At 45.1% G+C, this 27,790-nt stretch overlaps 1 protein-coding gene and 1 pseudogene across 1 annotated transcript; one reads left to right on the top strand and one right to left on the bottom strand.

Annotated features, from left to right (window-relative positions):
- Positions 1–16,905: 16,905 nt before the first annotated feature.
- LOC136489187 (uncharacterized) lies at positions 16,906–19,368 on the bottom strand. Its single transcript, XM_066485900.1, has 5 exons — positions 19,230–19,368; positions 18,509–19,125; positions 18,261–18,425; positions 17,957–18,182; positions 16,906–17,822 (listed from the first exon to the last, which is right to left on the bottom strand). The coding sequence occupies exons 1-4, from the start codon at positions 19,366–19,368 to the stop codon at positions 17,961–17,963; spliced, it is 1,143 nt and encodes a 380-aa protein (XP_066341997.1). The 3' UTR covers positions 16,906–17,822; positions 17,957–17,960.
- Positions 19,369–22,985: 3,617 nt separating this feature from the next.
- Positions 22,986–26,723, top strand: LOC136485235 (uncharacterized; annotated as a pseudogene).
- The last annotated feature ends 1,067 nt before the right edge of the window (positions 26,724–27,790 follow it).

The following is a 27,790-nucleotide window of genomic DNA, read 5'->3' as shown; positions in this document are numbered from 1 at the left end:
ACCAGACTATATGTTCCATCTTGGGTTCGGCAGTTCTATGCTTCCCTCTGGATTGACCCGCAGCATAGATATATTCACTTCGCATTCGGAGGAAGAGACTACCGCCTAACAAGCCAGAGGGTCAGGGAGATACTGAGGCTTCAGGAGTAGCCAGTCAGACTTCATGAGGTGTGCTATGGCCAGACAGCACCCCCCAGACGTCCTCATGGTGGCAATGTGCCCCCTACGGACTTGGTTCACCACTACTTCACTGAGCCCTTTGGAGAGGGATCACGCAGGAACCCCAGTGACCTAAATCCCACTGCTCGCATGCTTGAGGATATTATGAGGAGGACACTGCTTCCTAGGATGGGATACAGAGAGGGTTTGACACGTATATAGTTATGGCTAATCAACTCTCTGATGCAGCAGACATTATTTGATATTTGGGATCTTATTCTGTCAGAGATGGAGGACACTATAGCTGAGGACTTTAGAGGACATAGGTAGTTACCTTATGCTCACTGGATCACATGGCTTATCCATAGGGCAGTCACAGTGAGGCCACCAGAGATGCTTGCTGAGTACAGTGGTGCCACCACATAATTTCCTGCCTATAACATGACACAGATGATCAGGCACAGTACACCTACAGCACCCAGTCAGCCGTGTTGACGTCCTGAGGTGCTAGAGACTGCAGCCCAGTAGGATGATATTATTAGGGGCATAGCAGCTACTAAGGAGGAGGAGCTTGCTCAGCAGGAGGGTGTAGTCGTGAGCGACCCCAGTGATAGTTCTGATGATGACTACCAGCCTGTTCCTCGGATGCCTCCACAGCGACATGATCATGAGGCCGACAGTTCTAGCTCAGCGCCACCTGCCCCGCAGACAGAGCCCGCTCTCCTTGCTATACTTGAGTGGATGAGGCAGGACCAGGCACGCCAGGCTCAGGAGACAGCTGCTACGTTTGCATAGTTCCAGACTCGGCAGGATGAGTTCTAGCAGCAGCAACAGGCGATCCAGCAGCAGCAGCTAGCTATTCAGTAGCAGACTCAGGCTCTACAGCAGCAGCAGGCCATGCATCAGCAGCAGATACTCATGCAGCAATAGCTTCTTGGATTTATGCAGCATGTAGTAATAGTTATTGGGGCTCCACCGCCACAGCCTTCGCCCCAGCTTGGTCCGGTAGCCACTACTTCGATGACTCTAGTGTTACAACCTAGTGGGCTTCAGAGTCAGGGATAGCCACTAGTGCCGTTTGCTTCTCCTACAGAGCAAGTGTCCTAGTACTTTGCTTCACCAGCACTAGCTCTGTAGTTCACACCTTTTTAGACGGGCTTCACACTGGCTGGGACGTCTTCGCTGCTTGTGCCAGAGACCATCGTGTCCAGGAGCCTTGGTGCTTCATTTAGTGAGTTGACAGGGATGCCCACTCCTTCATATCTACATGTCCCAGGTCCTTCTACAGTTGCACCTGTTACCGGGACTATAGAGACGCTCCCTTCCTTAGTGGCATCATCAGAGCCTACTATAGTCCTACCAGCTCAGTCTACAGCAGCTCTAGTTCTTGATCCAACCCAGACTACTATAGCACCGATTACAACTACAGAGGGTCAGACTGCTCAGAGCTCCAGATCAGATGATGACGCCAACCAGTTTTAGCTTGCTCCTCGTACTTCAGCGCCCGGCTCGTCCGCTGTAGCCCCAACGACTGACCCTTAGGTTTTGGTGTTTGACGCCAAAGGGGGAGAGGGTTCGAGTATGATAGATTTAGGGGGAGCGACGTATTTAGGGGGAGCTTAGTTATCTTATTAGCTTATATATTACATTTGGAGTTTTTTTATGTGTGATACACTATTATGCATTCATCGTGTGTTTACTTTCATGCATTGAACTTTATATATGTGATAGTGATATCTACATGACCGTGATATATGACATGTGTGCTCTCTACTTTGAATTATTTATATGTCATATCACTTGTGTTATGCTCATTTGCCTTTGCTTCCACGTTTTACTCCGATGCAAATGAGCTTTATTACTTGTACTCATGCTTATTTCATATCTTTTGAGTACATCATGTTGGCTTGGTTCATATAAGCTTGACTAACACCTTTGTTCTTATTGACAAAGCTTATATGATCCAAGCATGTTAAAAACCTCAACTCTTTCACATACTCGAGGGTTGTCATCACCAAAAAGAGGGAGATTGAAAGCATCTAGGCCCCTAGTAGGGTTTCGGTGATTAATGACAATACAAGATTACTATGACTAACGTGTGTTTTGCAGAGGCAATTAAGTTAGGTTATGGTAATGGAGATCGATTGGGCAATCGAAGTGGTCATACCCCTACGATGGAAATCATTTTGGTTTTCAAAGGATGGACGACAAGGTTAAGGATGACTAGTTCTAAGTGTCGATTGGAGTTGGAGAGACACTTAGAGTAGTTTAGGACTTTGTTTTTCCTTTGGTCATACTATTAAGGGGGGTATGGATGGGTAGCTTGACCTAGGTGAGTCTAGTGAGTTAGGTGTGGTGCACACTTGTTAAAACTAGCGCTAGGTAGCTCCTACATATGCCTAAGATCCAATGGAGCAAACTTCATTCACATATGATCGAGAGTTGGAAGTGAATGGAGGGTCAAATACTGACCGGACGCTGGCTTCGGTATGACCGGATGCTGGCGCAGAGTTCGGTCAGTTCATTTGACTGAGGTGAAATCGTTCGGTGTGACTAGACACTAGAAGGTCAAGTGACCGGATGCTGAGAGCCAGCGTCTGGTCGTTTCTAGTAAGGTTCCAGAGAGGGAAAATCGTGACCGAACGCGTCCGGTCAGTGCTGATCGGACGCTGGCAGCGTCCGGTCACACTGTAAACTCTGGAGTTCGGGGTATACTGACCGGAGCATCCGGTCAACATGACCGGAGCGTCCGGTCACCCCGCAGAGGCACATAACGGTTCGTTTTTCTGCCGGTGTTATAAATACCACCTCCACTCGTGTGTGGGGCTACTTTTGCTCATTCCAACAGCTGAGAAACATCTTAGAAAGTGCCAAGAAGAGCAAGGTCCTAGTGAGGTGATTGAGATTTGAGAATCCAAAGAGAGACCTCATTAGTGAAGATCAAGAGTAGCATAGTGTGCATCCACCTTCTCATTAGGCTTGTCGTGGTCAAGTAAGAGTTCGTGCTTGTTACTCTTGGTGATCGCCATCACCTAGATAGTTTGGTGGTGATTGGGAGTTCAATGATCACCCGGCGGAGCTTGTGGGTGACCCAACTCAAGTTGTGAGCGGTTGTGGGTGATTCACCGCGACGGAGTGTCGAAGAATCAACTCGTAGAGAGCACTTGATCCTTGCGCGGATCAAGGGGGAGCTACACCCTTGCGCGGGTGCTCCAACGAGGACTAGTGGGGAGTGGCGACTCTCCGATACCTTGGCAAAACATCGCCGTGTTCCTTCCTCTCTATTTACTTTGAGCATTTACTTAGAGCAATTCAATTCATGTCTTTACATTCTTAGAATTGCCATGCTAGAGTAGGATTGGAATTTAGGTTGCAAGTCTTTTGTGCGGTATAACAATTAGGAACACTTTCTAGGCACAAGGGGTTAATTCGGCTAACCATAGGATTTAATTATTGCGAAGAAATTTGGAATTAGCCCAATTCACCCCCCCTCTTGGGCATCTTGATCCTTTCAGCTGGACTTCAGTGTCCGGTCGTGCGATGCACGCCATGTGTCCCCTCTCTTCAAATACTGAACGCCCGATCCCAACGGTTAAGTGATGACCAGACACGCTGCTGCGAAGTGACTGGACGCTGGACCTCAGCATCCAGTCATTTCTAGTAAGTGTCCAGAAGCGAGAAATCACGACCGGACGCGTCCGGTCATGCTCGACCGGACACACCAAGCGTTCGGTCACTCAACGTCATCATACGTCAGACTGACCGGACTCAGGCTCTGAGCATCTGGTTAGTTTTCACGCCAGCGTTCGGTCATGAGACCGAAACTGTGCGCCCTCTGCTGCCACTGATCGGATGCACCGGTCCAACCGAGACCAGCGTCCGGTCACTTACAGTGACCTCCGTCTTTTTTGTATAGAGCGCCGGTGGCACTGTCGGACTGTCCGCACTCTACGGGCGGACACTCCACCGGTAAAATTCCTAACCCTTGCTCAAATGTGCCAACCACCAAGTGTATCACCTTGTGCACATGTGTTAGCATATTTTCACAAATATTTTTAAGGGTGTTAGCACTCCATTAGATGTTAGAGCATCTAGTGGCATTTTGATAACCGCATTCTGATACGAGTTTACCCCTCTTAATAGTACGGCTATCGATCCTAAATGTGATCACACTCGCTAAGTGTCTCGATCACCAAAACAAAATGACTCCTACCATTTATACCTTTGCTTTGAGCCTTTTGTTTTTCTCTTTATTCTTTTCAAGTCCAAGCACTTGATCATCACTATGGCAACACCATCGTCATGTCATGATCTTTATTTGCTTCACCACTTGGAGTAGTGCTACCTATCTCATAATCACTTGATAAATTAGGTTAGCACTTAGGGTTTCATCAATTCACCAAAACCAAACTAGAGCTTTCATCCGCTAACACCGACGAACCCGCGACATGCGATGTCTACGAAGAGCCCGCTAGACTTTGTGTTGTGCAAGTCCGCACGCCCCCACATTGTCCCCGTAGCCTGTCGCGTCCGCCCCACGCCCGCGATGAGCATGTTACATCCCAGTGCCCCCACGTCCACAGCACCCTACGTCCGCTGGCCCCAGCACCTCTGCCCGCTAGGCCCCCACGAACCACGTGCCCTCGTTCGTCCCGGCACACCCCTCCCCGGCCTAACAACATAGAAATTTAGAATAAAACACGTGCAATAACACGAAAAACAACTACTGCAACATTGTGCTGAAGCAACTGAAGCACCATGAACATATATATTGCAACAACAAGGAACAACAGCTGCAACATTAGGATGAAGCAGTTGAAACACCATGAACATATTGGCCTCGTTCGGCTTACCCCATATTTGGCTTGTTCGTCTTCTTTTTTCAGCCGGAACAGTGTTTTTCTCTCACAACAATTCGGCCAGAACAGTGTTTTTCAGCCAGTTTTAGCCAAAATTCTGCCAGCCGAATGGGGCCATTATTGCAACAACAAAGGAACAACAGCTGAAACATTAGGCTGAAGTAGCTGAAACACCATGAACATATTATTGCAACAACACGGAACAAACTGCTGCAATAATAGGTTGAAGGAGCTGAAACATTTGGAATATATTATTGCAACAACACCGAATAAACTGCTGCAACAAATAGGTTGAAGGAGTTGAAACATTTGGAACATATTATTGCAACACTGGTGTAAAGCATATGAAACAACGCTCGAAATAAAAACACTTACAACAACATGGAACAACTACTGCAACATGAGATTGAAGCAATTGAAACATACTGCAACATCTCAAGCAGTACTACTGCAACATCGCAAAAACATCTGTTGCAACAACAACAAAAAAAACATTGCAATATTCGAAATCATCTGTTGCAACATCCAAAAAAACCATTACAACACGGCGAGATCTGACCCCCCCCCCCCCCGAGAGTTCACCGGAACCCTAGCCATCGCCGCATCCCTTAGATCCAGAGGAGGAGGAGGAGGGCTCAGATCCAGAGGAGGAGGAGGGAGGAGGGCTCAGATCCAGATCTAGAGGAGGAGGAGCAAGGCCTCAGATTCAGATCCCTCCGCAACCTACCTCGTTGGAGCCGCCGCCACCGTCCTCGTCTCCGGTGGGGTGCGGGAGCCGGGTCGCAAGGAGAGTGGGGGTGCATGGAGGTCATGGAGGGCGAGGGACGGAGGGAGGAAGGGAGCACGGGCGGGCGGGCGCGCAGCGAGCTCACGTGCGAAGGGAGGAAGCGGAGAGGCGAGGGACTGAGGGACGGAGGGAGGGAGGGAGCTCGCGCGGCGACAGCGTGAAGAGTGGGCAGGAAAGCGGTGCGGAGAGCGAGTGCAGGAGAGAGCGAGGGTGGGGGAACGGGCGGAGTGCGACTGCGGGGCAGTGGGGGGAGCGGGTGAAGTGCGAGTACGGGGGGAGCGGGTGAAGTGAAGCGGCGTCGGCCAGGCGGATAAGACGAGGCGCGGTCGGTGAAGTTGCGAATGGTAGTCGGACGTACGCGTCATAGCATTTCTGTTTTTTTTTATCTGAGCTTATTATTTAATGGTTGTTTGAACCTGAATTTCTATATTATTGTAATATTTAAACTGCTACTTTGTTTTTATATATTTATATATAGTTTTTTTCGTTATTGTTTATGTATATATATGCTTTCCCATGTTGTCAATGTCATTGAGGCAGTCATTCTTTATGTTTTCTGTTTGTTTAATTTTTTACATATTGTCTTAGTTACAGTTGTTCAATTTTGTAAAGTTAAGTTTGTATGTATAAAATCCTTTTTTTCTATAATTTTTGTGGCTCTGATCCCTATTAGGTGTACCATGCAGATATTGATTATGGAATCCCATGTGTTTTATTTGTATTTATGTTTTCATTTTTGCAAATAATCTTTGTTTTGCAGAAATTTTTAACATTTTTCAGCAATTAATCCCTTAGATTTTTTTTTTGTTTTTTCTGTTTTTTTTTGCATCAGTTTTTTCCTGAATTATTTGTGGCTTTTTAGTTTCTGATTTGTTTATTTTTAATGTGGTTGTTTCTTTTGTTTTGTAACAACCGTTTTTTGTTTTCATTTGCATTCGGTTGTTTTATGGGTTTCAAACATTCGGTTATTACGAATCTTCAAAACAACCAATTTAGTGAATTGGTAGAATTCGGTTGTTTTGTGCTTTTGTATCAACGGTTGGTGCCAAACAACAGAATAACCAAATGGTGAGTAGGCAGACTCAAAAATACTAGGACGGTGGGCGCGCTTCGCCGCGCCCGTTTTGGCTTCGCGCTAATGGCAGCAAGCGGAAGCTAGCAGGCTGTTCAAATGTGCATGCAAGACCGATTAAGCACTTGACTACATATGTGATAAGACTAATTCATCTATGCTTTACACAACCATTATGAATAATTGACTATATTTATATAGTCCCAGCGATACAATAGGGTGGCGTACAAAACAGTAGAAAATAAAATTTGCAATGCAGAACACTAAATTAAACATAAATAAACTACAGAGACATTAGTCCATTGTATAATTTAGATGAAGATTACAGGAAATGTGGTTACTCTTGGACTGAGTGTTGGCAAAAACATCATATAAGACCGTGTCTATTCTTCATCAAGCGACCTAGTAAGCCATTAGTTCCAGGTCCCATCTGACAATGACTTGTATCCTCTCGTGCAAAATTGAGTACCTTGTTAATGAGGTTAGTCTGCAGAAATTTCATTCACTATTCAAGGAAAAAAAGGTTAGCGTTGTAAGAACGGTTTCATAAAAGAGAAAGAATGAGTCAATGATAACTCGGACCTGGTCATAGCACACAAACTGTACCTTTTCTCAAGGATTGGATTCCACAGGTCAGTCATTAATGTTATTACATTAAATTGCATCTAATCAATTCCTAAAATGAGCGTGTACAGCTAGTCAATATCCATGTCTGATTTCGTCCTAATGAGGCACAAAGCAGGAAGCACCATAATTATTAGATTAGTGAATGAGAAACCAAACCACTATGTGTTTTTAAAATTTCTTTTATATTAGTTGGACAAAAAAGGGTCATGCAGCCTTGCTCCATGCCCAAAAAAATGCATGGTTGATAACCTGTTCTGTTCCACAGCTAGATCCATGACAGAACTCATAGTAACTAATTCTAATTAAAATGTATCATAAGGTGTTATGAGATAAATTATATTTGCTCAGAACAGAAAATGAATATAAAGTGCAGGTAAATGTAGTACCATAGGAAGGCATGACGATGCCTGATGCAAGTAGCGTTTGGCTTGGCAGCAATATTGTAGATGCCATTTGAGGCCACACCCTTCCTTGGAAAAATGATGTACAATTGTCCAACACAGAACTATCTTTCTGCTGAGTACTTTGGTAATACAAAACTACATAAGTTATCTCAGACTACTACAGGCCAGATATGTAGCTATCTCAGGTGCATCAAAACAGAAAAAAGGAAAAATCTTCCTTTTACTGAATAATCATTTGGATCAGATAAACCAAGAGCGTAACCACAAAAAATGGCAACCTATGTTAAAGATTTAAGAAATGCATGATCAACAATTACAACATATACAACAGGAAAATGTTACTTACCGAACTGTTGTTCATCGAATACCAACTATCCGATAGAGGTAAGCTGGAAGGCACAAAATCAAAATTGCAAGAGTTTGACACGCAAATTTAAACAGGCAAAGTGAGACCATGAAGCAATGGACCGAGCAGGTACCTGGTAGCAAGATGGCTTGCATACCATATGGATGAGTTGTACATAAGCAAAAAATCAATGGACACAACCTAGGAAATCAGATGAAACCATTATTTGCTAAAATATTGGAGATAACTATGTGCTATGCAAGTAGGAATTAATTGGGAAAAGAGATGCTAGGTCATGTCCGCAATGTATGTGAATATGGAAATTTGCGCTGTCAAATCTTTAATATGTGGGCTTTAGATTAAGCATGTACCATGGAGACTGTTGATGTCTAAATTTCTGCTGACAAATCCTTAATCTGTGGGCTCTAATTAAGCTTGTAGCATGGAGGCACGGGGCCATGGATTGCCATCAGAACTCAAAATATCGTCACCAACACTGACAACCCCTGAAATGCATTGAAAACTGAATCAAACATGCAGATATGAAGCATCATCAAAATGAAAGTTCAGAACACACAAGCAGACCAAATTTTTTTTCAGGAAAAACATGTTGGTTAAATTTTATTTCTGCAAGAAGATAGATAATACAACAACATAAACAAAGGTTGGCCAGTCCATGTCCCAGAAAATAGCAAATTGACATGGCCTAAATTTCAGAAAACACATTGATGGCGTGTGAGGAAGGCTGCCAAAAGTTTCCTCTGTCTGCCCACCCGCATTAGGAGCCTGCAGATTTCACATGTAGATACGTGGTTTGAAGTAGCACTCATGTAAAGGAATAGAAAACATCGTGTTGTAGTTGTTCACCGGAATAGTCGCTAATAACGTGGAGGATATCGCCCTCCGTGACCAGGCCAGGCTGCAATCGGACGTCACGGCCATGACAGTGGCGCCCTCGATTTCTTTTTCCTCCAAACACCTCATTGGGGACGTCCAGGTGCTGCAGTGGATGGCTATCACCTCGAATGCGCTGTCCACCCAGTAGGAGCAATCAGAGACAGGCCGAACCAAATTAGAGAGAGGGGGAGAGTACCTTGGTTGGAGAAGGTGAGGAGGCTGGATGTGGAGCCGACTGCTGCTCCGTCTAGGGGAGGAAGATAGAGAGGGCGACCTGATGCGTAGCAACGGGGCCACGGATTACAGCAGCGGCCGACGGCGAGGCAGGCGGGGGCACCATCTGCGCGCGCTGTGGAGGCAGAGCGGTGGCAGGCGTGCGGGATCCGGCGCCGGCGCGGATGGAACACGCGGAGGTGGCGATGGCGAGGTGGCTGGGCGCGGCATCCGGGCACGCGGTTGCCGGGGGAGAGGAAGAGTAGGATCGAGAGGAGAGGCAGAGGCGGCGAGGCGCGGATTTTCTTTGGGGCTTTGGGGGAGTGAAAGAAGACGACGCGGAGGCTTCGAGGCGCTGCCAGTTACCTCTTTTTTTTTTTTTTTTTTTTTTTTTTGTCTAAGAGCGGGTTTAGTTGCCTAAATTTGGGAATTTGGGCTACTGTAGCACTTTCGTTTTTATTTGGCAAATAGTGTTCAATCGTGGACTAATTAGGCTCAAAACGTTCGTCTCGCAATTTCCAACCAAACTGTACAATTAGTTTTTTTCGTCTATATTTAATGCTCCATGCATATATCGCAAGATTCGATGTGATGGATACTGCATCACTTTTTTGGATTTTGGGTGGGAACTAAACACGCTCTAATAAAGGCTGTAGACGTGCAGGCCTGAATGAACCCTGAGAGAGCAAATGCAGGCGGGCACACGCACGAGGCCCGGATTTTTTACTATTTGGCCCTTTTTTCGAAAGTTTCTCTCAAATAGACCTCTGGCGGAAACAATTACATAAATGGACCCTTGGGTCGGCGCCAGAGTGAGTGGCGCCGAGCTCGGCGCCACGGTGACTGGCGCCGAGGTCCTGGGCATGGGCAAACGGCCTATCAGGGGCTCGGCGCCACCCACTCTGGCGCCGAGCTCGGCGCCGTAGATCTTGGCGTCGAGCTCGGCGCCATTCACTCTGGCGCCGAGCTACCTGCATTTAACCCCAGCCCAGCCTTCTTCCCCGAGCGTTCTTCCTCTTCTTTCTCCTCGGGTTTTTTTTCTCGCCACTTCATCCTACCTCACGAATCGACATATTGGACCTTGAAAACTTTGATTTGATCCGTAGATCTTCGAGAGCAAGGTATACTCGCTCACCTCCTTGTTTTTCTCGCATAGATTCGGTACATATTAGTCGGATTTTTGAACCTAAGAATCGTCATCACTTAGGGTTTCATTGTATCCCTCAATATATGTATTATACAACCGTAGGTTCATTTCAAGGCGTGGAAAATGCTAGCAAACCAAGCCGCATGTAGTTATGTTATGGGTTTATTGTTGTGGATGAAATGAGAAACCCTAGGTTTAGGGTATAATGTTAACTGCTTTTGGTTCTTATAACGAAATTGATTGAATTGTAGTTATGGTTCTCATTCATATTTTGTTGTGATGTTTTTATTTATGTTTGTTAAATTACATCCTATTTGTTAGATGCAAGAAATGTTTCGGGAGGAGTTTTGGTGAAAACGGGGTCGTCCTTGAGAATTATACCCCGACGCGTCTAGCAAAGATGCCCCTGTTCCCCCTGACCTTCCTGTCCCTAACTGTGATTGTGGTTTCCCGGCCTATGTTTTTCAATCGAAACATCCGGACACAGCCGCGCGTTGCTTCTACACATGTAGTCGGTTTAATGTAAGAAATTATTTGTATTATCCTTTTTCTTTATTTGTTTAAGTATGGTACTAATATATTATTGGAATCTCGTTGTGTAGGACCATGAGAGGTGCTTTTTCTTTCAGTGGATCGATGGTGCAGAAAAGTTTGATCCTAGGTACCTCTTTTTCGACGATTGGTTTAGAGGGAGACATCCACGTGAGCACTTCAAGCGGTGGGTTCCACCCCCCTAACCCTCCGGCAATGACGGCTAAGGAGAAGCACCTAGCCACAGTTAGACGACTCAAGGAACCTCCTCTGTGCGATTGCGGAGATCGAGCTATGATAAACCCTGAGAATATGTTGGAGTTTGTGTGTCTAAACAAGCATGAAGTAAGTGCAAAGTGTATGTGTTAAAATCTTGAGCTATATGTGTTTATGTACTAATGTCTCATTATTTAGGTGTATTCAATGGCGAAGTGTCGTTTCAAGGAGTGGTTGTATGGTCCTAAGAACCAATGGCCGGAAGAACCGTGGAGGGTTAAGGAAAAGAAGAAAGAACGGGTAATCTACAAAGCACCTCCTGTCATGTGCGAATGTGGTGTAAAATCCAACTATGACCTAGTCCCTTCGGAGCTTGGAATAGGTCATTATTGCGGCCATATGATTGAGTATGATGAGGTTCGTTATATTTCTGGTAAACATGAAATCGTATTTTGTTTGTTTTCCTAATACATATATGATATAATATTTGTTTTGAACAGAGCACTAGGAAATGCAGTTGGGAATGTTATGATGGTCAAGCTAAGTTCTTGGATGAACTGAAGAAGAGGCAAGTAATTGCACGGAAGAGGGGATATGGACCTGACTACGTCAACCTATTCGTTAAACATCATAAAGAAAAGATGCGTGAGTTTGCTAGACAGCGCGGTATTTGTAACCCGATCGATGTTGGGCTTAACAAATGGGGATTGGAGAGGCGGACGACGTTAGAGGAGGAGAGGGCAAGGAATGAGGCAAGGGAGGAGACAAGAGTACAGATGCAGGTCTTGAACGAGCATGTTGCTACATTATGTGCCAGCGAGTGCTTAAAAACCTTTTTTCGTTGCCTGGTTTTAAATGTAATATTATCGAGTTGCTAACTGATTGTATTTTATACATCAAGGGATTGGTTGCAGCGGGGAACATGCTGCAGAGGTGGCTCGTGCAAGATATGAGGAGAAGAAGTTAGATGCCCATAGATCACGAGCTGGTCGCACCGTTCAATCACCGATTGTGCTGTGTGATGATGGAGACGAGGATGAGGACGACACTGGCAGACTGAGTGAGCTCATTGCTTTAGCAGAGGCGGGCATACAGGCGTAGGAGGCTGAGGACGACACAGGCAGACTAAGCGAGCTCATCTCTCTAGCAGAGGCGGGCATTCAGGCGTAGGAGGCTGATGACGACACTGGCAGACTGAGCGAGCTCATCGCTCTAGCAGAGGCGGGCTTACAGGCAGAGGAGGATGACGACGCGTTCTTCACTCAGGCCGCAGCGGCCGCAGACGAAGCGGAGGCCGCTTACTACAAGCGACAGGCAGGTCAGAGCAACGCAGTTGAGCCTAGCCGCAGCAACAGGGTTGTAGTAGAGGACTGGTACTCGGATGATGAGTTGCTTACTTAGTACGTTTTAGATTAAGGATTTGGAAGTGCATTTGCCCCTTTGTCTACTGTCGGCACTTAGTTATACTATTAATATGTTGTGTAATGTGACATAGTATCGAACTTTTCATTATGTGGTTGTTTTCATTATCAATGGTCTTAATATTCCGCTTAATGATACAAACTTATTTCCATTTGAACATGTGCTGCAAAAAACAGTTAACGACATACGACATTATAGAAATCAACACACGAAACACATTAAATGGCATGTGACTACAGGTACCGAACCTGGGTACATAGTTTTCTTTGACTAAACCTAACATGCCTTAGGTCATTGAACACCCTCCCCTCCTCAATTACCATGTTAGGACCGGCCTCAGGAGCTTCTAGGAGCTCATCATCACGTCCTTCTGCAAATGCCAGATCAGAATGAGCAAGATCACTAAACTTATGAACTCTAGGATCATGGTGGTCGGGAAAGATACGTCTCATCATCTCAACATCACTCTCCGTCAGCTCTCCAACAGGACGATCATCATCAGAATCAAGAGCCCTAGCCATCTCATATGGCTCTGAATCATTCATGATTTCAACATTATTGGAGCCACGAAATCCATCTGAAAAGTGCACTTGCGCAGCAACATGGGGCACATCGATATTCTCAGGAATGTCTCCTGCAACGTCATTACAGAAATAAGGAAAGAATGAAAGAAATAGATGTAAGGAACGGGATAAGCTCCCAAAAACCATGCGGTTAAGACACTTACTCGGATGATTCTGTGTCAAAGGGATCTCATAAGGAGGATCTGCCATGAAAACATGAGTATGACAACCATCTCCAAATAACGCATTGGGGGCAGATTGAGCATCAGGAACCGTAGGCGCAATCTGCACATGCAGGTAAGGTTCTGGAACAGGAGGGTCGATGTGTGCCGGATGATCCATTGCTGGGGTAAACCCATGAGGGATTGGATCAACTAACACCCGACGAACAACCACGTCCAAACATTGCAGCTGGCTCTTCATAGCCGATCTCACATAGTTGTCCCACTGATCCGCACAACCAATTGAGATCATTCGCCTGAAGATGTTCGGAGGACAACCTAGGTGTAGTACACCATCAACTGCAATGTCATCATCTTCAAAGCAATGCAGCTCCTCCCGAGCCCTTGCAACCATATCACTAAATGAAGGCCTATCATTGAATAGCACAGGCACGCTTTGCATGTCAAAAAACTCAACATATCCATAACGATCGCTTTCAACCGTGCCTCCATGATATATGGTCACTAGGTTGTCCATCTATTTAAAAAACGTAACGAAACACATGTCCTTTAGTCCAAATTAGACGATAGATAGTACCTAACAAGTACTTTCTAACTACAAACTAAGTAATCATGATAATAACTACGTATATATTTATAGTGTACTCACTAAATAGCAAGATCATATGTAGTTAACTACAAATATAACTACATATCTAAGTAGCTATCTAACTATATCTATTTACCAATGTATCTATGTTTCTATCTATCTACATATATATCTAACTAAATCAACTAACAAAGTCATCACAGTATAACTAGTAAATAACATACACCAACTAAATATGTACATTGCATATTCATATTTTTTACCTTTCCAGGTCGACGGACGATGGGCGTAGGTCTAGGCGAATATTCGGGACTACGGTGGCGCGGCCAACGACAGAGGTGGCGCGCGGCGGTCGCGGGGTGGCCGGCGCTCTGCTCTACGAGACCGGCTCGACGGCCGCGGGAGGCGGGGCGAGGCGAGGGCAGCGGTGGACGTCGGCAAGGCGGGGCGAGGCCGGCGGGGAGGGGGCAAGGCGGGGCGAGGCCGAGGCCGCTGGTGGAGACAAAGGCTAGGACGGCGGTGGAGGGCGTGGCGGCTCGGCGCTGCAGCCAACCAACGGGCAACAGCGCGAGGGCACGGCGGCGCGGTGCGGGCTCGGCGAGGGAGCGGAGGCAGCGCGGCGGCGCGGGCTCGGCCGCCGAGCAGCAGCGGCTCGGCAGGCGGAGCTGCAGCGCCTCGGACGGGCCCGGCGCGGCGCGGGCTCGGCGCGTCGGCGCGGCACGCGGCGGCGCGGGCGGCGGCGTGGCGAGCGCGGGCGGCGGGTGGCGCGGCGTGCGCGGCGGCGGGTGGGCGGCGCGGCGCCGTCGGGCGCGCGCGGGGGCCGCGGGAGTGGGGGCGCGGGCGGACGTGGGCGCGGGCGACGTGGTGGAGCAGCAACGGCTGGCTAGGGCAAGGAGATGGGGAAGAAGACCGAGGGCAGATATTTAGGCCGAGCTCGGCGCCAGAGTGAATGGCGCCGAGCTCGGCGCCAGAGTGGGTGGCGCCGAGCCCCTGACAGGCCGTTTGCCCGTGCCCAGGACCTCGGCGCCAGTCACCGTGGCGCCGAGCTCGGCGCCACTTACTCTGACGTCGAGCCAAGGGTCCATTTCTGGAATTGTTTCCGCCAGGGGTCTATTTGAGAGAAACTTTCGAAAAAAGGGCCAAATAGTAAAAAATTCGGGCACGAGGCATGTGGAGACGGCTGATTGACGAACAGTAAACGGAACAGCGGTTGAAGCGTTCTCCTTGCGCCAATTCCAGGCGAGCACATGGCAGCGAACAGTACCAGGGGCGCTGAGAATGCGCTGATTCTAGGAGCTTTATGGAGTTTAATATTCCAACTTGACGCTCATGCAAGCCATCGATCGTCTAGCATGACTCACGTCACATTGGGCCTTGTTTAGATTGAAAGTTTTTTCAACCTGATGAATAGTATCACTTTCGTCTTATTTGGTAAATATTGTCCAATCGTGGACCAACTAGGCTCAAAAGATTCATCTCGTGATTTTCAACAAAACTGTGTAATTAGTTATTTTTTTACCTACATTTAATACTCCATGCAAGCGGCTAAAAATTGATGTGATGGAGAGAGAGTGAAAAAACTTGGAATTTGGAGGTGATCTAAACAAGGCCTTGGTGTATTGTATGGTCATCGAACATCGACCACACAAGTATAGGCTAGCCAATAGCCATTGCTGGCTTCAAAGGTGCGTCGATTGTCATATGAAGCAAAATTATACTATAGGAGAGTATTATTATAAATTATTCAAACATTGCTTACGAAGGCCCTGTTCGGCTTACTCTATATTTGATTTGTTTGACTTCTTTTTTCAGCCCAAACAGTATTTTTCTCTCACAATAATTCAGTCAAAATGGTATTTTTTCAGTCGGTTTTAACCAAATTTCACACCAGCAAACAGGGCCGAAACGTTTTAGGAGTACAAGACAGCGCAAGTGGACGCGGTTCTTCTCCTGATCGATACGCGCTTCTGTGCTCGACAACGTCAAATGTGCCTTGTGATTGGTGCCCGACAAGGAGACAAACTGAACCTTAATGCTCATTTGAGGACGAGGACGGAAACGGGAGAGTGCAAGACCTTTATACAGGGGGTGTTTGCTACTGCATCGTAAATTCAGCTCTACAAACTTTACCGTAAAGTAGCTAAAAAAAACATATAGTTTAGGAAGGACCGGTCCTTTTATGTGTTCTCACAACTTCATCATTTTTACTTAAAAAGAGTGTGCGGAGCTAAACTTGTTTGGCTAAAAATGTGAAGTGAAGCTAAAAAAAAACATGGAGCGAAGTAGTCCCCAAAACCCCCTTATATGTTCTTTTTAAACACAAATTTTGTTGAGCTTGTCGCCGAGGCCCGAGAGCGCAAAAACTAGCGATATTGCCTTGGTCAGAATCAATCAACGCCCAAGCAACCGATCAAGTTCTGACAAGTCTAAGAGCACCCTTTTTCAAAGGCCCCCAAACATTTTCTGCTCCCAGTTTCTTTTCTTGTTTAATTTAATAACTAATGGTTACCAAAGATTTCTCCTCCCCACACTAGGACTCTGGATATACTCATCTGTCCCTTTATATTTGTCACTATGGGAAACATACGTGTCAAATTTTGTCAACTTTAAGTAGGTTTGTACAAAATATTAGCAACATTTGTATCTACAAACAACTTTATTATAAAAATAGATTCAACAATCTATCTAATGATACTAATTATACTATAAATATTGATTATTTTTATATATATTTAGTCAAAGTGGAGTATGTTTGATTCTTGGGAAGTGACAACGACAGATAAAAAGAAACGAAGTATTATTCTGACATGCACGGTGTCGTCGTCGTCGTCGGTGTGTCCTAAACAATTGTACACCATACAGCGGTGGGCAAAGAAGAGGCCGTTGCCGTTGCAAGCAGCATCGGCTTGCACAGTTCTTGATCGCAGACGAGGCTATATGGGGCACAGGCCAGAGTTGGAGTCAAACTGGCGCCTTGTTAACAAGAGGTTAGACAATACTGCCTGGCTGCAACTGGTGACGTTGACAGGTGAACGTCTTGCAATTTGCATGGATAGATTCCGCAATGAAACGTTCAAGGTTATATGGCTTGGCAGGTGCAAAGTCTGCAGCCGAAGTCAACGGTTCAGATATGGAAAAAGTGCAGTAGGGCGGTTCAGATATACTGAAAGAGACAGGATAGCAGCCGACAGCGAATAGCTGGTCGACTGAAATGTTGTGGAGCTTGGGATACACTTCAGTACTACTGAATATTCTTGAATCGACCAAGGAAAAGTCGCCTGCCCATCCCTTGTAGTAATGGCATGATCTGTATTTCTGTAGTCTGCCCATCCCTTTTAGTCTTTCAGCCCATGGAACAAATTGCAGACAGGCAAATTGAGAGAACCATAGTCCAATAATCGAAAGGAAAACAGGGCACAGATTTTCCCAACCTTCGATCCTGAGATCCAGAGTCATGGTGAAAAGATATGCAACAATCTCAATGCACATTTCTTTCCACTTCACAAGCACAAGCACGACCAAAAAAAAATCAAGCTGGAAGAACGGCATGGACCATTTTACCAAACGCAGAATCGCAGCATGGTTTACCAGACAAGTGTTATGCTCCACAATACTGCGAAGAAAAGCTTTACGCCAAAAAGGTCAGCGAAATCATAATGGTAGCAAGCAAAACGCTAAAGAAAGACATCAGTTTGGTGTACAGGCAGTTGCAATTGCCAAATAACAAGTACCGTCATCAATGCAGCTCCAGGTGCCAGAAGCTCTAATCCATGGCCAGATAGCTACCAGGTCACCAAATGCATATCACCTGCAACAACACATAAATATAACAATGACGTTTGTCAATTTCCTTGGTACATAGATAGCTAGTTCAATTTTAGGCAAGCAAGGTGTAAATTTCACAATTCTGCAAGCGTGCAAGGAGGATTTTAAGGAACTTACCATCCTAAACCTGAATTTTAATGGACTTGATTTTGATATTAGGGAGAGGGCAAAGATGCCCTGATAAGATGCGCAAGATGATCTGGGCTCTTTTATCATTCTGTGGGTCGCAGTGGATTGTGATTTTTCTAAGTTTTTCACAACTAAACATTTTTACTGCTTCCACGCAAGGAGGATCTATTTCAGCATCAGCATTTGGAAGCCTCTCATAGTCATCATCTCCACTCTGGTAGATGAAAGAAACCATTATTAAATTCAATTAATAAGCAGAAACCTCATTGAAGAGGGGGGTAGTATATCTTGCCTCGTCAAGTTGCAGGACAACTTTTTCTATACCAGGCGAGTGCCGAAGAAAGCATATTAGTGGATAGCACCCACCATGCAGAAACCACTCACCAAGATGCAACCATTTCAAGTAGCTGAATGTCTTGCACCTTTGAAGATCACGCTGTAATACCTTTGGCACCACCTGAAAACAGGTCCAGAAAAGTTTCAAAAGATACACAAAAATGGTACATTGGAGCAAAAGTAAATCTAAAGTAGATGGCATACATCTTCAAAGACAGATGGAGATACCAATGTCAAGTCCATGGCATTTGACAGAGCACTAATAATACTGCAGGGAATCTGAGGGTTCGGGAAAGAGAGTGAAAAAAAGTAAATTGAGGCTGTTCTCACTGATGACACATCCGCGAGGTGAATAGTTCTTCTAGGTATCTCTTCTAGTCTCAGGGAGACTAGGTTTGGCACATGTATCACAAGATACTGAAACTCTCCAGGGACATCTTCATCATTCTGTGTACTGGTAATGGTCAAACTCTTCAAACTAGTTGACAAAAATATGGTGACATGGATGGCACAACTTGTCAACTCTAGATCGTCTAACACTGGGCAGCAGATGGAGAGGTTCTGGACAAAGCAGTCATCTACTAAAATTTTCAAGTGCACCGAGGTGAATGGGAAGGGATAACCCTCTATAGAAAGGGGCTTGGGGCCAGAATGCTTCAGTATGCCTAGAGCCCAGGCATTGCTATCAAGGGCATGGCGAATCCACGGATGGATGTCAGAATATTCAAGGGAATCATCGGAGTTGTTGCAGATGGCAGAAATAAAAAACGCATCCAGTGGCACACTGGCTCCGGCAAAGAGTTTCGGTACATGACCAAATTGTCAACAAAGTTCTTGAAAGTTCCCATGCTGCTGAACTTGGCCGCATCGGTGTAGAGCCACATCAAAGATGCCCAGAGGTTCTGCCACCTCCGTGACAGCAGACTTGTCTGCACTGCCTCCTGCAGTGTTAGGAAGTACATGACATGGAGCAGCAACTCGTCCGGTAGGTCACTGATCCTGTCAGGGTTACTCTCCTCACCGTCACAGGCAAACATCCCTGTTTCTGGAAGAACTTGCTTCATCAGGGGCATTCAATCTATCAGGTGTTGTGCATGGATGCTGTTTCTGCAGAAAAAAAGGAATACACAGAGGACAAGCAACACTGTAAGAATAATATGCAAATGAAATGCATTATAGCAAGCTGAAAACAAAATGAATTTGAAACATGAATAGAATAGGCAATCTCAGCTACATTCTTTTGAGGAGGAAAGAAAAAGCTAGTCCTCAGTCCTCACTAGTCAATGCTGGACATTTTAACCACTCGAGGCCGTTGCACTCTGGTTTTAATCCAGGGTGGAACTAAAATGGGCTGTTTTTAGGATGTGATGTCAACCCAATAGGCAAAGACACATAATGTTCAAATAAAATTGTCAAAAAAATGGTGGGGCCCATATGTCAATCTCTAAATACAATCTTCTCTCAGCTGTATTTTCCTTCTCAGCTGTAGTGCAGCAAGATACCGTCAGCACCCATAGTTGCAGCTTCCCTTCCCTCCTCCCACACCTCAATTTCATTGAGATTCTTGATATAAAGATCAGAGGGTGTGGTGCTGGTTGACAAGTGTTAACGAAGAAGATACAATCAGGGGAAGCTTGGTGGCTGGATGCTCCGACTGATTGAGGAGCTTTTTGCACCTTGGTGTAGGGAATTGGTTTAAGTGGTGGATCAAGAAACTGGGCACAGTGCAATCTCCCAAATACATCTCACCAGTGGACATGGTACCGCAAGCGACAACTGCATCACACATGAAGAAAATCACCCCCACACAATATTCTTGCAATGACTTCTATCTCAGAGAAGTATAATCTATTTGGCTCTGCAGGGACTGTAACATTACCAAATCGCACTAGGAGCAAAACCTGGAAGGTTGTGTTCAGTCATTCAGTGGGTATCTCACGTGCATCATTTTTAAACAACCAACGTTTTAATAAACAACGCAACCATAGATCCCTAGCCATATAAACTAATACGCAGAGCATCACACAATGAAGAGCCCAATAGAATACACGACTGCATAGGATCAACACTTAACGGAACCAAATGAGAAGGGGAGACTGAGCACACTTACTCCTCGTGCGTGCAACGATGTGCACCTCGGGTCTTCTCTGCTGCTCCTCCATGTAAGCGACACAATACCCATAAGAATGTAGTCCAACGGGCCAACAAAAAACACACACGAATCTAGCCAGAATAAGGGAAATATCATACCAGCGTGGGAGGGCTAGGGTTTGGAATGCCAGAGAAATCGGGGGATCTGAGCAAGGATTTGGGGGCGGTCCGGTTGAAGATCCGGCAACGGGGGTCGAGGAAGCAGGCGAGACTGGACCGTGCCGACGCCCTTCACCGGCGCTCACTCCGGCGGCTGGCCCGCTAGACCTATCGGGGGAGAAGGCTGCTCCACGCTCCTGCCGGCAGCGGGGTCTGGCCCATGGCAGCGCGGTAGGGGCCGTGTCGGTGATCCCTAGCTGCGAGGTCGGGGAGGGGTTCCAGCGCCGGCGGCTCGGCGAAATGCGGCGGTGGTGTGCGATGCGGAGGGGAGAAGCCGAGAAGAAGAAGGCCTGTGTCTGCACTGGAGACCCGTTGAAAAGGGTCCGGATGAGTCTTTCAGACAGAGATTGGATTTGACCAGTGGGCCCGTAGGCTTAGGGTACATGCTGGTACTGTTTTATTAGTGCAGAATACGCTCCTCTCTTGCCCTTTATCTGTCGTTCTCACTTCGGGAGAGGTTATACGTACTTAAATTTAATTATATATATATAATATTTATAGTATATAATTTTTTTCATTAAATATATCGTTGTATTTATTTTTATAATAAATTTATTTAGAGATAAAATGTTGCTAATATTTTTTAAAAAATTAGACAAATTTGAGAAAATTTGACTGCCACGATTGACCCTTAAATACACAGACGGAAGGAGTAATGTTTAAGCCTTGTTCGGTTAGAATAGATTGTTTCGCGCCTACCATTCTGACTTGATCGTTATTGAAATTAGCGAACCATTCCTAGGAACATTTTGCCTCGGAATCATTCCCGAGAACCAAACAAGGCCTTAATGTTTTCTTCTTCAACACCAAATTCACGTGGTTGGGTGTCTTGGATTTTCACACTTATTCCTACGATGCCTACATTATGTTCTTATTATGTCATTCTATTTTGCATCAATATGTTTAGAGAATTTTTTTCATCATTTGCTCGTCACTAGGCGCACGATGAACGGAATTGGCAGGGTTGTGTTTATAAAATTGAAAACTTACGCCCTGTTCACTTGGCTTATAAGCCTTCAGTCAACGAACAGTATTTTCTCTCACAACAAATCAGCCAACAGTACTTTCAGTCATGGCTTATCAGCCAAGCGAATAGGGCGTTAATGTGTTGGTGGATATTCATGAATGACTTTGGTGGCGGATTTCAACCGAAAAGTAAAGGACTCGAAGCTGGTGGAACTCGTGGAAATAGGAGGGAACCATTGTTGTTATTTTCATTAGCATTAATATTGGCTATTTTTATTATTGATCGTCATGTTCGCTTGGCTTATAAGCCGTACTTTTTCAGTCAACGAACAATATTTTTCTCTCACAGCAAATCAGTCAACACTACTTTCAGCCATGGCTTATCAGCCAAATGAACAGGACAGATATAGAAGAAATGGAAGACGGCTACCTATAAGAAAAACCACAATAATAACTCTAACTCACTGACCGATCAAATAAACAACAATACGAACTACGCACTATGAGCCATCACAAACTCTAAATCACCTATGACCACGGCAACAACAAACTACCAAAATAAAAACTTGCCGCCAACCGGTGAGCCACCAACAACCAATGGTCTACTGGGTACCAATATAACACTCTGTTCGCTTGGATTTGTTTGGCTGATAAGTCATGACTGAACTGTTGGCTGATTTGGCGTGAGAGAAAAATACTGTTCGTTGGCTGAAAATATACGACTTATAAGTCAAACAAGCCCAAGCGAATAGGACGATAATAACCACTGATATCTAGAGCCAACCGTCGCTGTGACATTAAGGCCCCGTTTAGATCCAAAAAATTTTGGATTTTGGCTCACTGTAGCATTTCGTTTGTATTTGGTAATTAGTGTCTAATTATGGACTAATTAGGTTTAAAAGTTTCGTCTCGCGATTTCTCGACCAACTGTGTAATTAGTTTTTTTTTCGTCTACATTTAGTACTCCATGCATGTGCCGCAAGATTCGATATGACGGTTACTGCGCAAAAATTTTTGGATTCTAAACAGGCCCTAAGCCAACCCCGGCCTCAAATTACGTGCAAGTAATTGTTAAAGACTCGAGTTGTAGCCCTTAATTGTCAGAAACACACCGAGAAGGCCGCGTCATGCATGACTCTTCGTCGTAGTGCCACTGCAAACAAGGCTACCTTCCCGTCTGCTCTACGTAAAAATAGCAGTATCTCGACGCATCACAGTTCAAGCAAACAATGTACAAAAGAGCAACGCATACAGAAATAAATTATGTACCGTCGATTATTTAAGAAATTATTATATACAAAATTGATATAGGCTTATATTTGGGGTTTGCGCTTTGCTTCATCGAACGTGCAATTAAGACATTCACGTGTTCTCGTGTCCTGGCGAAGTAATCCTCAACAACCGGGCCCACTCGACAGTGACAGGGGAACACACGACACAAGGCTACCTTCCCCTCCGCTCCCGCCCGGCCGCACCACCGCCGCCGCCGCCGGCAATGGCGTGGGTCGCGCGCTCCATCGCCAACTCCCTCCTCGCTACTGAGGACGAACCCGAAGCAAGCGACCCGGGCCCCTCGGCCTCCCCGGGCTCATCCTCTCCCCCGCGCGGCGTCCGCGAGGACCTCTCCGAGCTCACCGGCGCGCTCGCGAACCGCTTACAGGGCATCGCCTCCTTCCTCGCTCCCCCGGCGGCTGGAGGCGGAGGCGCCCTGCGCCGGCCGAGATCGCGGGGCGGTTCCGCGCAGGCCTCGCGCGGCTCCCGGGCCGCCAGGCCGTAGCGGATCTCGCCAAGATCGCGTCCTCGCTGCTGCCGCCTGAGGGCGACGCGGACTGGGCGGAGGCGGCAGCGGGGGTCACCGAAGAGGTGGTCGCGTTCGCGCGGGACGCGGCCTCGCGGCCCGAGCTGTGGCTCGACTTCCCCCTCCTCCCCGACGACGCCGACTCCGATGGTTCGTGGCTTCGTGCTATCCTTTCTTGCCTCCCCCAGAGGCTCTTCTTCATCGGTGTCGGTTGAGATGAACTAATTGTCAGTTGCATTGTTGACTTGAAGTGCAGATTTTGACATGACTGATGCGCAGCAAGATCACGCCCTGGCCGTGGAAAGCTTGGCGCCCGAGCTGGCTGATCTGAGGATCGAGCTCTGCCCCAGCCACATGAGCGAGGGCTGCTTCTGGAAGATATACTTCGTGCTGCTGCATCCTAAGCTCAGGAAGCATGATGCTGAGATTTTATCCACTCCACAGGTGATTTTCCTTGACATCTTAAGTTCAACACTTAAACGAGTTAGTAATACAAGTTCACTAAGTACTAAGTACCTGAGGATTTTCCTTCATGCTAGTTAACTAAGTTAGTTGTCTTTGGTGATTCAGTAGTAAAGTTCACCTTGGACCAATATCAGCCTAAAATTTGTTAGCTGAGGTGAGTAAAGGAATGTGAATCAGATGCTGGATCAGATTAGTTATTAAATTGAGACTGTATTGTGTTTCACATTTTGATATTTGCTACATTGTATTTGGAATCATGGAATATTGCGGTGGCAAGAAACTTAAGTGCTTGTGATTTCTTTGCACTTTGATTTGGTATATCTTGCACCTAAGGTTTTGTGTCCTGGTAAGGCAATCATGCTTGTTTGAGAACTGCGATAGTATCCATGAGAATATTGTCAAAATGTAAATAAGCAATTTGTGTTTTTACCCAAAAAAAAAAAACTTTGCATCATAGTTATGGTTTCAGAATGAGTGAGCGATCTGTGCAAGGCTAGGCACTTGCATTCTTGAAATGAAATGACCTACTGTTTGAGTAAACTGGTCGATATATCATTGCCATATTTATGTTGTCCCCTCTTTACATTACCTAATGTTCTATCTGAAACTTGATCATTAGTTTGACACTTTGACCTCACTCTGGAATTTTATTTCAAAACATTAATTTCTTCGATTTTCAAAAATCATAAAAATATATTGGTTAATCATAGCCTCATGCGGCACACTTATGTACATTCTCAAGCTTTGTGCTTCTGTGCCTGCCATGGAACCTATCCTTTTTGTCAGATAAGATCATGAAGCCTTTACTTATCAAAGTGTCACAAATGCAGTGGATTATAATCCGAATCCAACACCTCATTCATGTCATCTAAGCTAATGAAACCTTCCTACATTCCCTTCCTCCTGCCTAAAAGTGAAACTAATTTGCATTTTTTTTTTTGCTTCCTTTGCTTTTCCAAGGGAGTGGAGTTAAATCACATTGCACTAGGCCAACAGTTTGAAATTGGCTCACCATAATTTATAGCTAAATTGATTCGTTGTGATTGTTATCCTCCCTGGAATCTATGCTTTAGATATTGATATATTGACAGAAAGTCTAATGTTTCTGATGCTTTAGTAGTTTATATTAAACTTTCTTTCTTGCAAGTCATGATGGGTTAGCCATCCAAATACATCCCTAGTTTGAATGGGACTAGCTTGTTCTGGACACCTCAAGTGGTTCGTTATATTCTACTAATTTTCTATAATAACTGAGTGCTTTGTCCAGTTTTATTTGTTACTGTATTTCTATTGATTCAGTTTCTTCCTTAGTACAGTTTTGTTCCCAGAATGATGCTTTGCATGAGTCTGAACTCTGAAGTGCCATATGATAAAGTGAATAGCGGAAACATGTCAAATAGCAAACAGTCAGAATTAGGCATCAAGTGAATATTGACTCAACAAAAGCCATGGCCCATGGGACATAAAGTGCAATATGATGAAAATGATTAGCTCCTATGTTTGAATAATTCATTACACTTTTTAGCCCTCAGATGTATGCATGAGTCTTGAGAGGCAGATATATTGATAGAACATCATTTTCCATAGGCTCTCAATGCTTTAATAGTTTCTGCTGATGATTGTGCTCTCTTTCTAGTTATGATGTATCAACAGCTATTCACGTGCCTGAACCTTGATTGCTTATGCTGGGTTTCAACTCTAGCCTACCCCAACTTGTTTGGGACTTAAAGTCTTTGTTGTTGTTGACTGCACAAAAGATAAGCTGGTATCTGCCAGCTCAAGACATTGTTTGCTAGCAGACTTCTTATCAGATCCTGATTGCCTTGGCACAGATTTTGGAAGCTAGAGACAAGTTGTCACACGATTTGCAGTATCGGACAAAGTTACAAGGCAGCTATGGGGACACCGTACCTGTGCCTTTCAGCAATGAAGATGGTGTTTTAAGTTCTCCTGCAGAGGTTTTGGGTGTATTGAAGGGCCAAGATGACTCCGCGGTGCTCACATCTTTTAGCAACATAGACTATGGCAAGCCACAACCAATCAAACAAGATATTCTATCAAATGATACAATCAGCGAGACTGGAGCTGTTTCTTCAAATAATATGAGCAGCAGTGTACCTGTACAGCTAGTGCCCATATTGAAGAACACTACCGTGGTCACACTATCTAGGATGGAAGAAAGCACACGCAATCTCTCTACAGAAGATGCAGCAAAAGAAGAACAGACTGTGCAAATGTCTGAGATACCATTGACGGACAACTCTCCCCCTAAAGATGATCAACAGAAACAACCACTGGCTGACATCAGTGAGCAATCAAGAGTTGACATTCAGAAAACTGATAATGTTGAGGATGGCGACATCGAAGATGACGATGGGGATGAATGGCTGGAAGAAGAGACAGGTGACCCAGGAAACACAAAAGTTCCAATAGCAGATGATGAAGATGTATCTTTCAGTGATCTGGAGGAAGATGATGATGCGGCCTGACATCAATAGCAGGCTTGATCAGACTGCTTAATTTGTGCTTCCTATTCCATTATACAATTCGATACAATGATCTTGGTTGGGTGTCCAATATGTGGTCTCATGGGGATTTTGTGATCCACTCCCACTGTTTCAGAATTTGCGTCAGTTCTGTCCTCTCTGTGCCTAGTGGAAAGCATGGGTCTCCACGAGTCCTCCCTTTTCAGGTTGGAAATTACTGATCTAAGCATGCAGTATATTAGTGAAAATTGTATAGTGTGTACAGTCTAGGTTGTTCGATGGTTTGACTCAAAATGATATGATTTCTCCAACATGTACCCCTGAACAATGCTGGTGAGGACCAATCTGGCTATGTTATCGTGGGGGCAAGTATTCCAGCTCACACACAGTGACACAGAACAGAAAGTAGTATGATTATATTATTAGTATTTTGGAAATTAATGCGGTCTACAAAACATAACTTGACCCACAATGTTATTATTTATATCCAGAACATAACGTAATTATACTATTTTTTTTAAACAAGTAATTATACTATTATGAAACTGCTTTTATGATGATTTGACCCATATTGTTTAACTCGATATTATAAACTATTATCGGTCGTTTAAGACAAGTTTTCGTCAAACCATAATAACTACAAACGTTAGTAACTTTCAAATGTGACTATATGTGTAGATTTGTATTCAAATACACTTTCAGAAATCACACAAATTTAAAATATTCTAGAAGAAATGAATAGTCACCACGTATCAAAGACCGTGCAAAGTCATATATGACCACGTATCAGAGGGAGAGTGTGCATACTCAGTAGGCACCGTCAGTTCGACCATTTACACATGCCAACAGGACTCCTGTTACAGGAGTGAGTATACATCAACAAAATGTCAACGGACAAAGCTTCATGTATGATATACGGAGTATATTCAAGAAGTATCCAAACTCAACGTGACCTGGTAAAGGAGAACAACCAGAAATTAGGCAGAATTTGGCCACAACACCAGAAATTCCGGCAGAAGCAGAACGAAGCATCCTTTCCTAGTTTTAATTTGTAACCAATTAAAAATCTTGTGGCGGCGAAACCATTATTGGCCGGTGCGCACTTGATCGGTAGCTTAACGAAGTTGGATGATGAATTAGATGCGCTTGATCCAGCGATCAGCAAGTTGGATTGGTATCGGAAAGAAAACAAAATGAAATGAATTAGGTGAGGCATAGACGTCAGGTGTGGGGTCTACCTTCTTGTCCGCTCATGAGGTCGTAAGTCAACTCGTACCATGCATGAACATGGCACATGGGACATACAAGAGTCACAGACTTGTACTGCTGCTGCTGCTTCTTCTTACCTGCATTTTAAGGGCAGCTTGTTGGTGGCATCAGATTGATGCTGAGAAAATATCTTATGACGTTGAGAGGTGTGTTTGAATGATGGTTGGTCTTCCATGGTTCTGTGTTACACCA

The sequence above is a fragment of the Miscanthus floridulus genome, chromosome 10, assembly GCF_019320115.1.
Source record: "Miscanthus floridulus cultivar M001 chromosome 10, ASM1932011v1, whole genome shotgun sequence".
Taxonomy (NCBI): Eukaryota; Viridiplantae; Streptophyta; class Magnoliopsida; order Poales; family Poaceae; genus Miscanthus; species Miscanthus floridulus.
Note: the sequence above shows the minus strand (reverse complement) of the source record. Positions and strands in the feature narration are given on the sequence as shown.

Coding starts and splice junctions, on each gene's coding strand:
- LOC136489187 (XM_066485900.1), bottom strand. CDS start 19,368: ATGAAGCAAGTTCTTCCAGAAACAGGGATGTTTGCCTGTGACGGTGAG. Junction 18,426..18,508: donor CTCCATCTGTCTTTGAAGAT/GTATGCCATCTA, acceptor ACCTGTTTTCAG/GTGGTGCCAAAGGTATTACA. Junction 18,183..18,260: donor TTGTCCTGCAACTTGACGAG/GCAAGATATACT, acceptor TTCATCTACCAG/AGTGGAGATGATGACTATGA.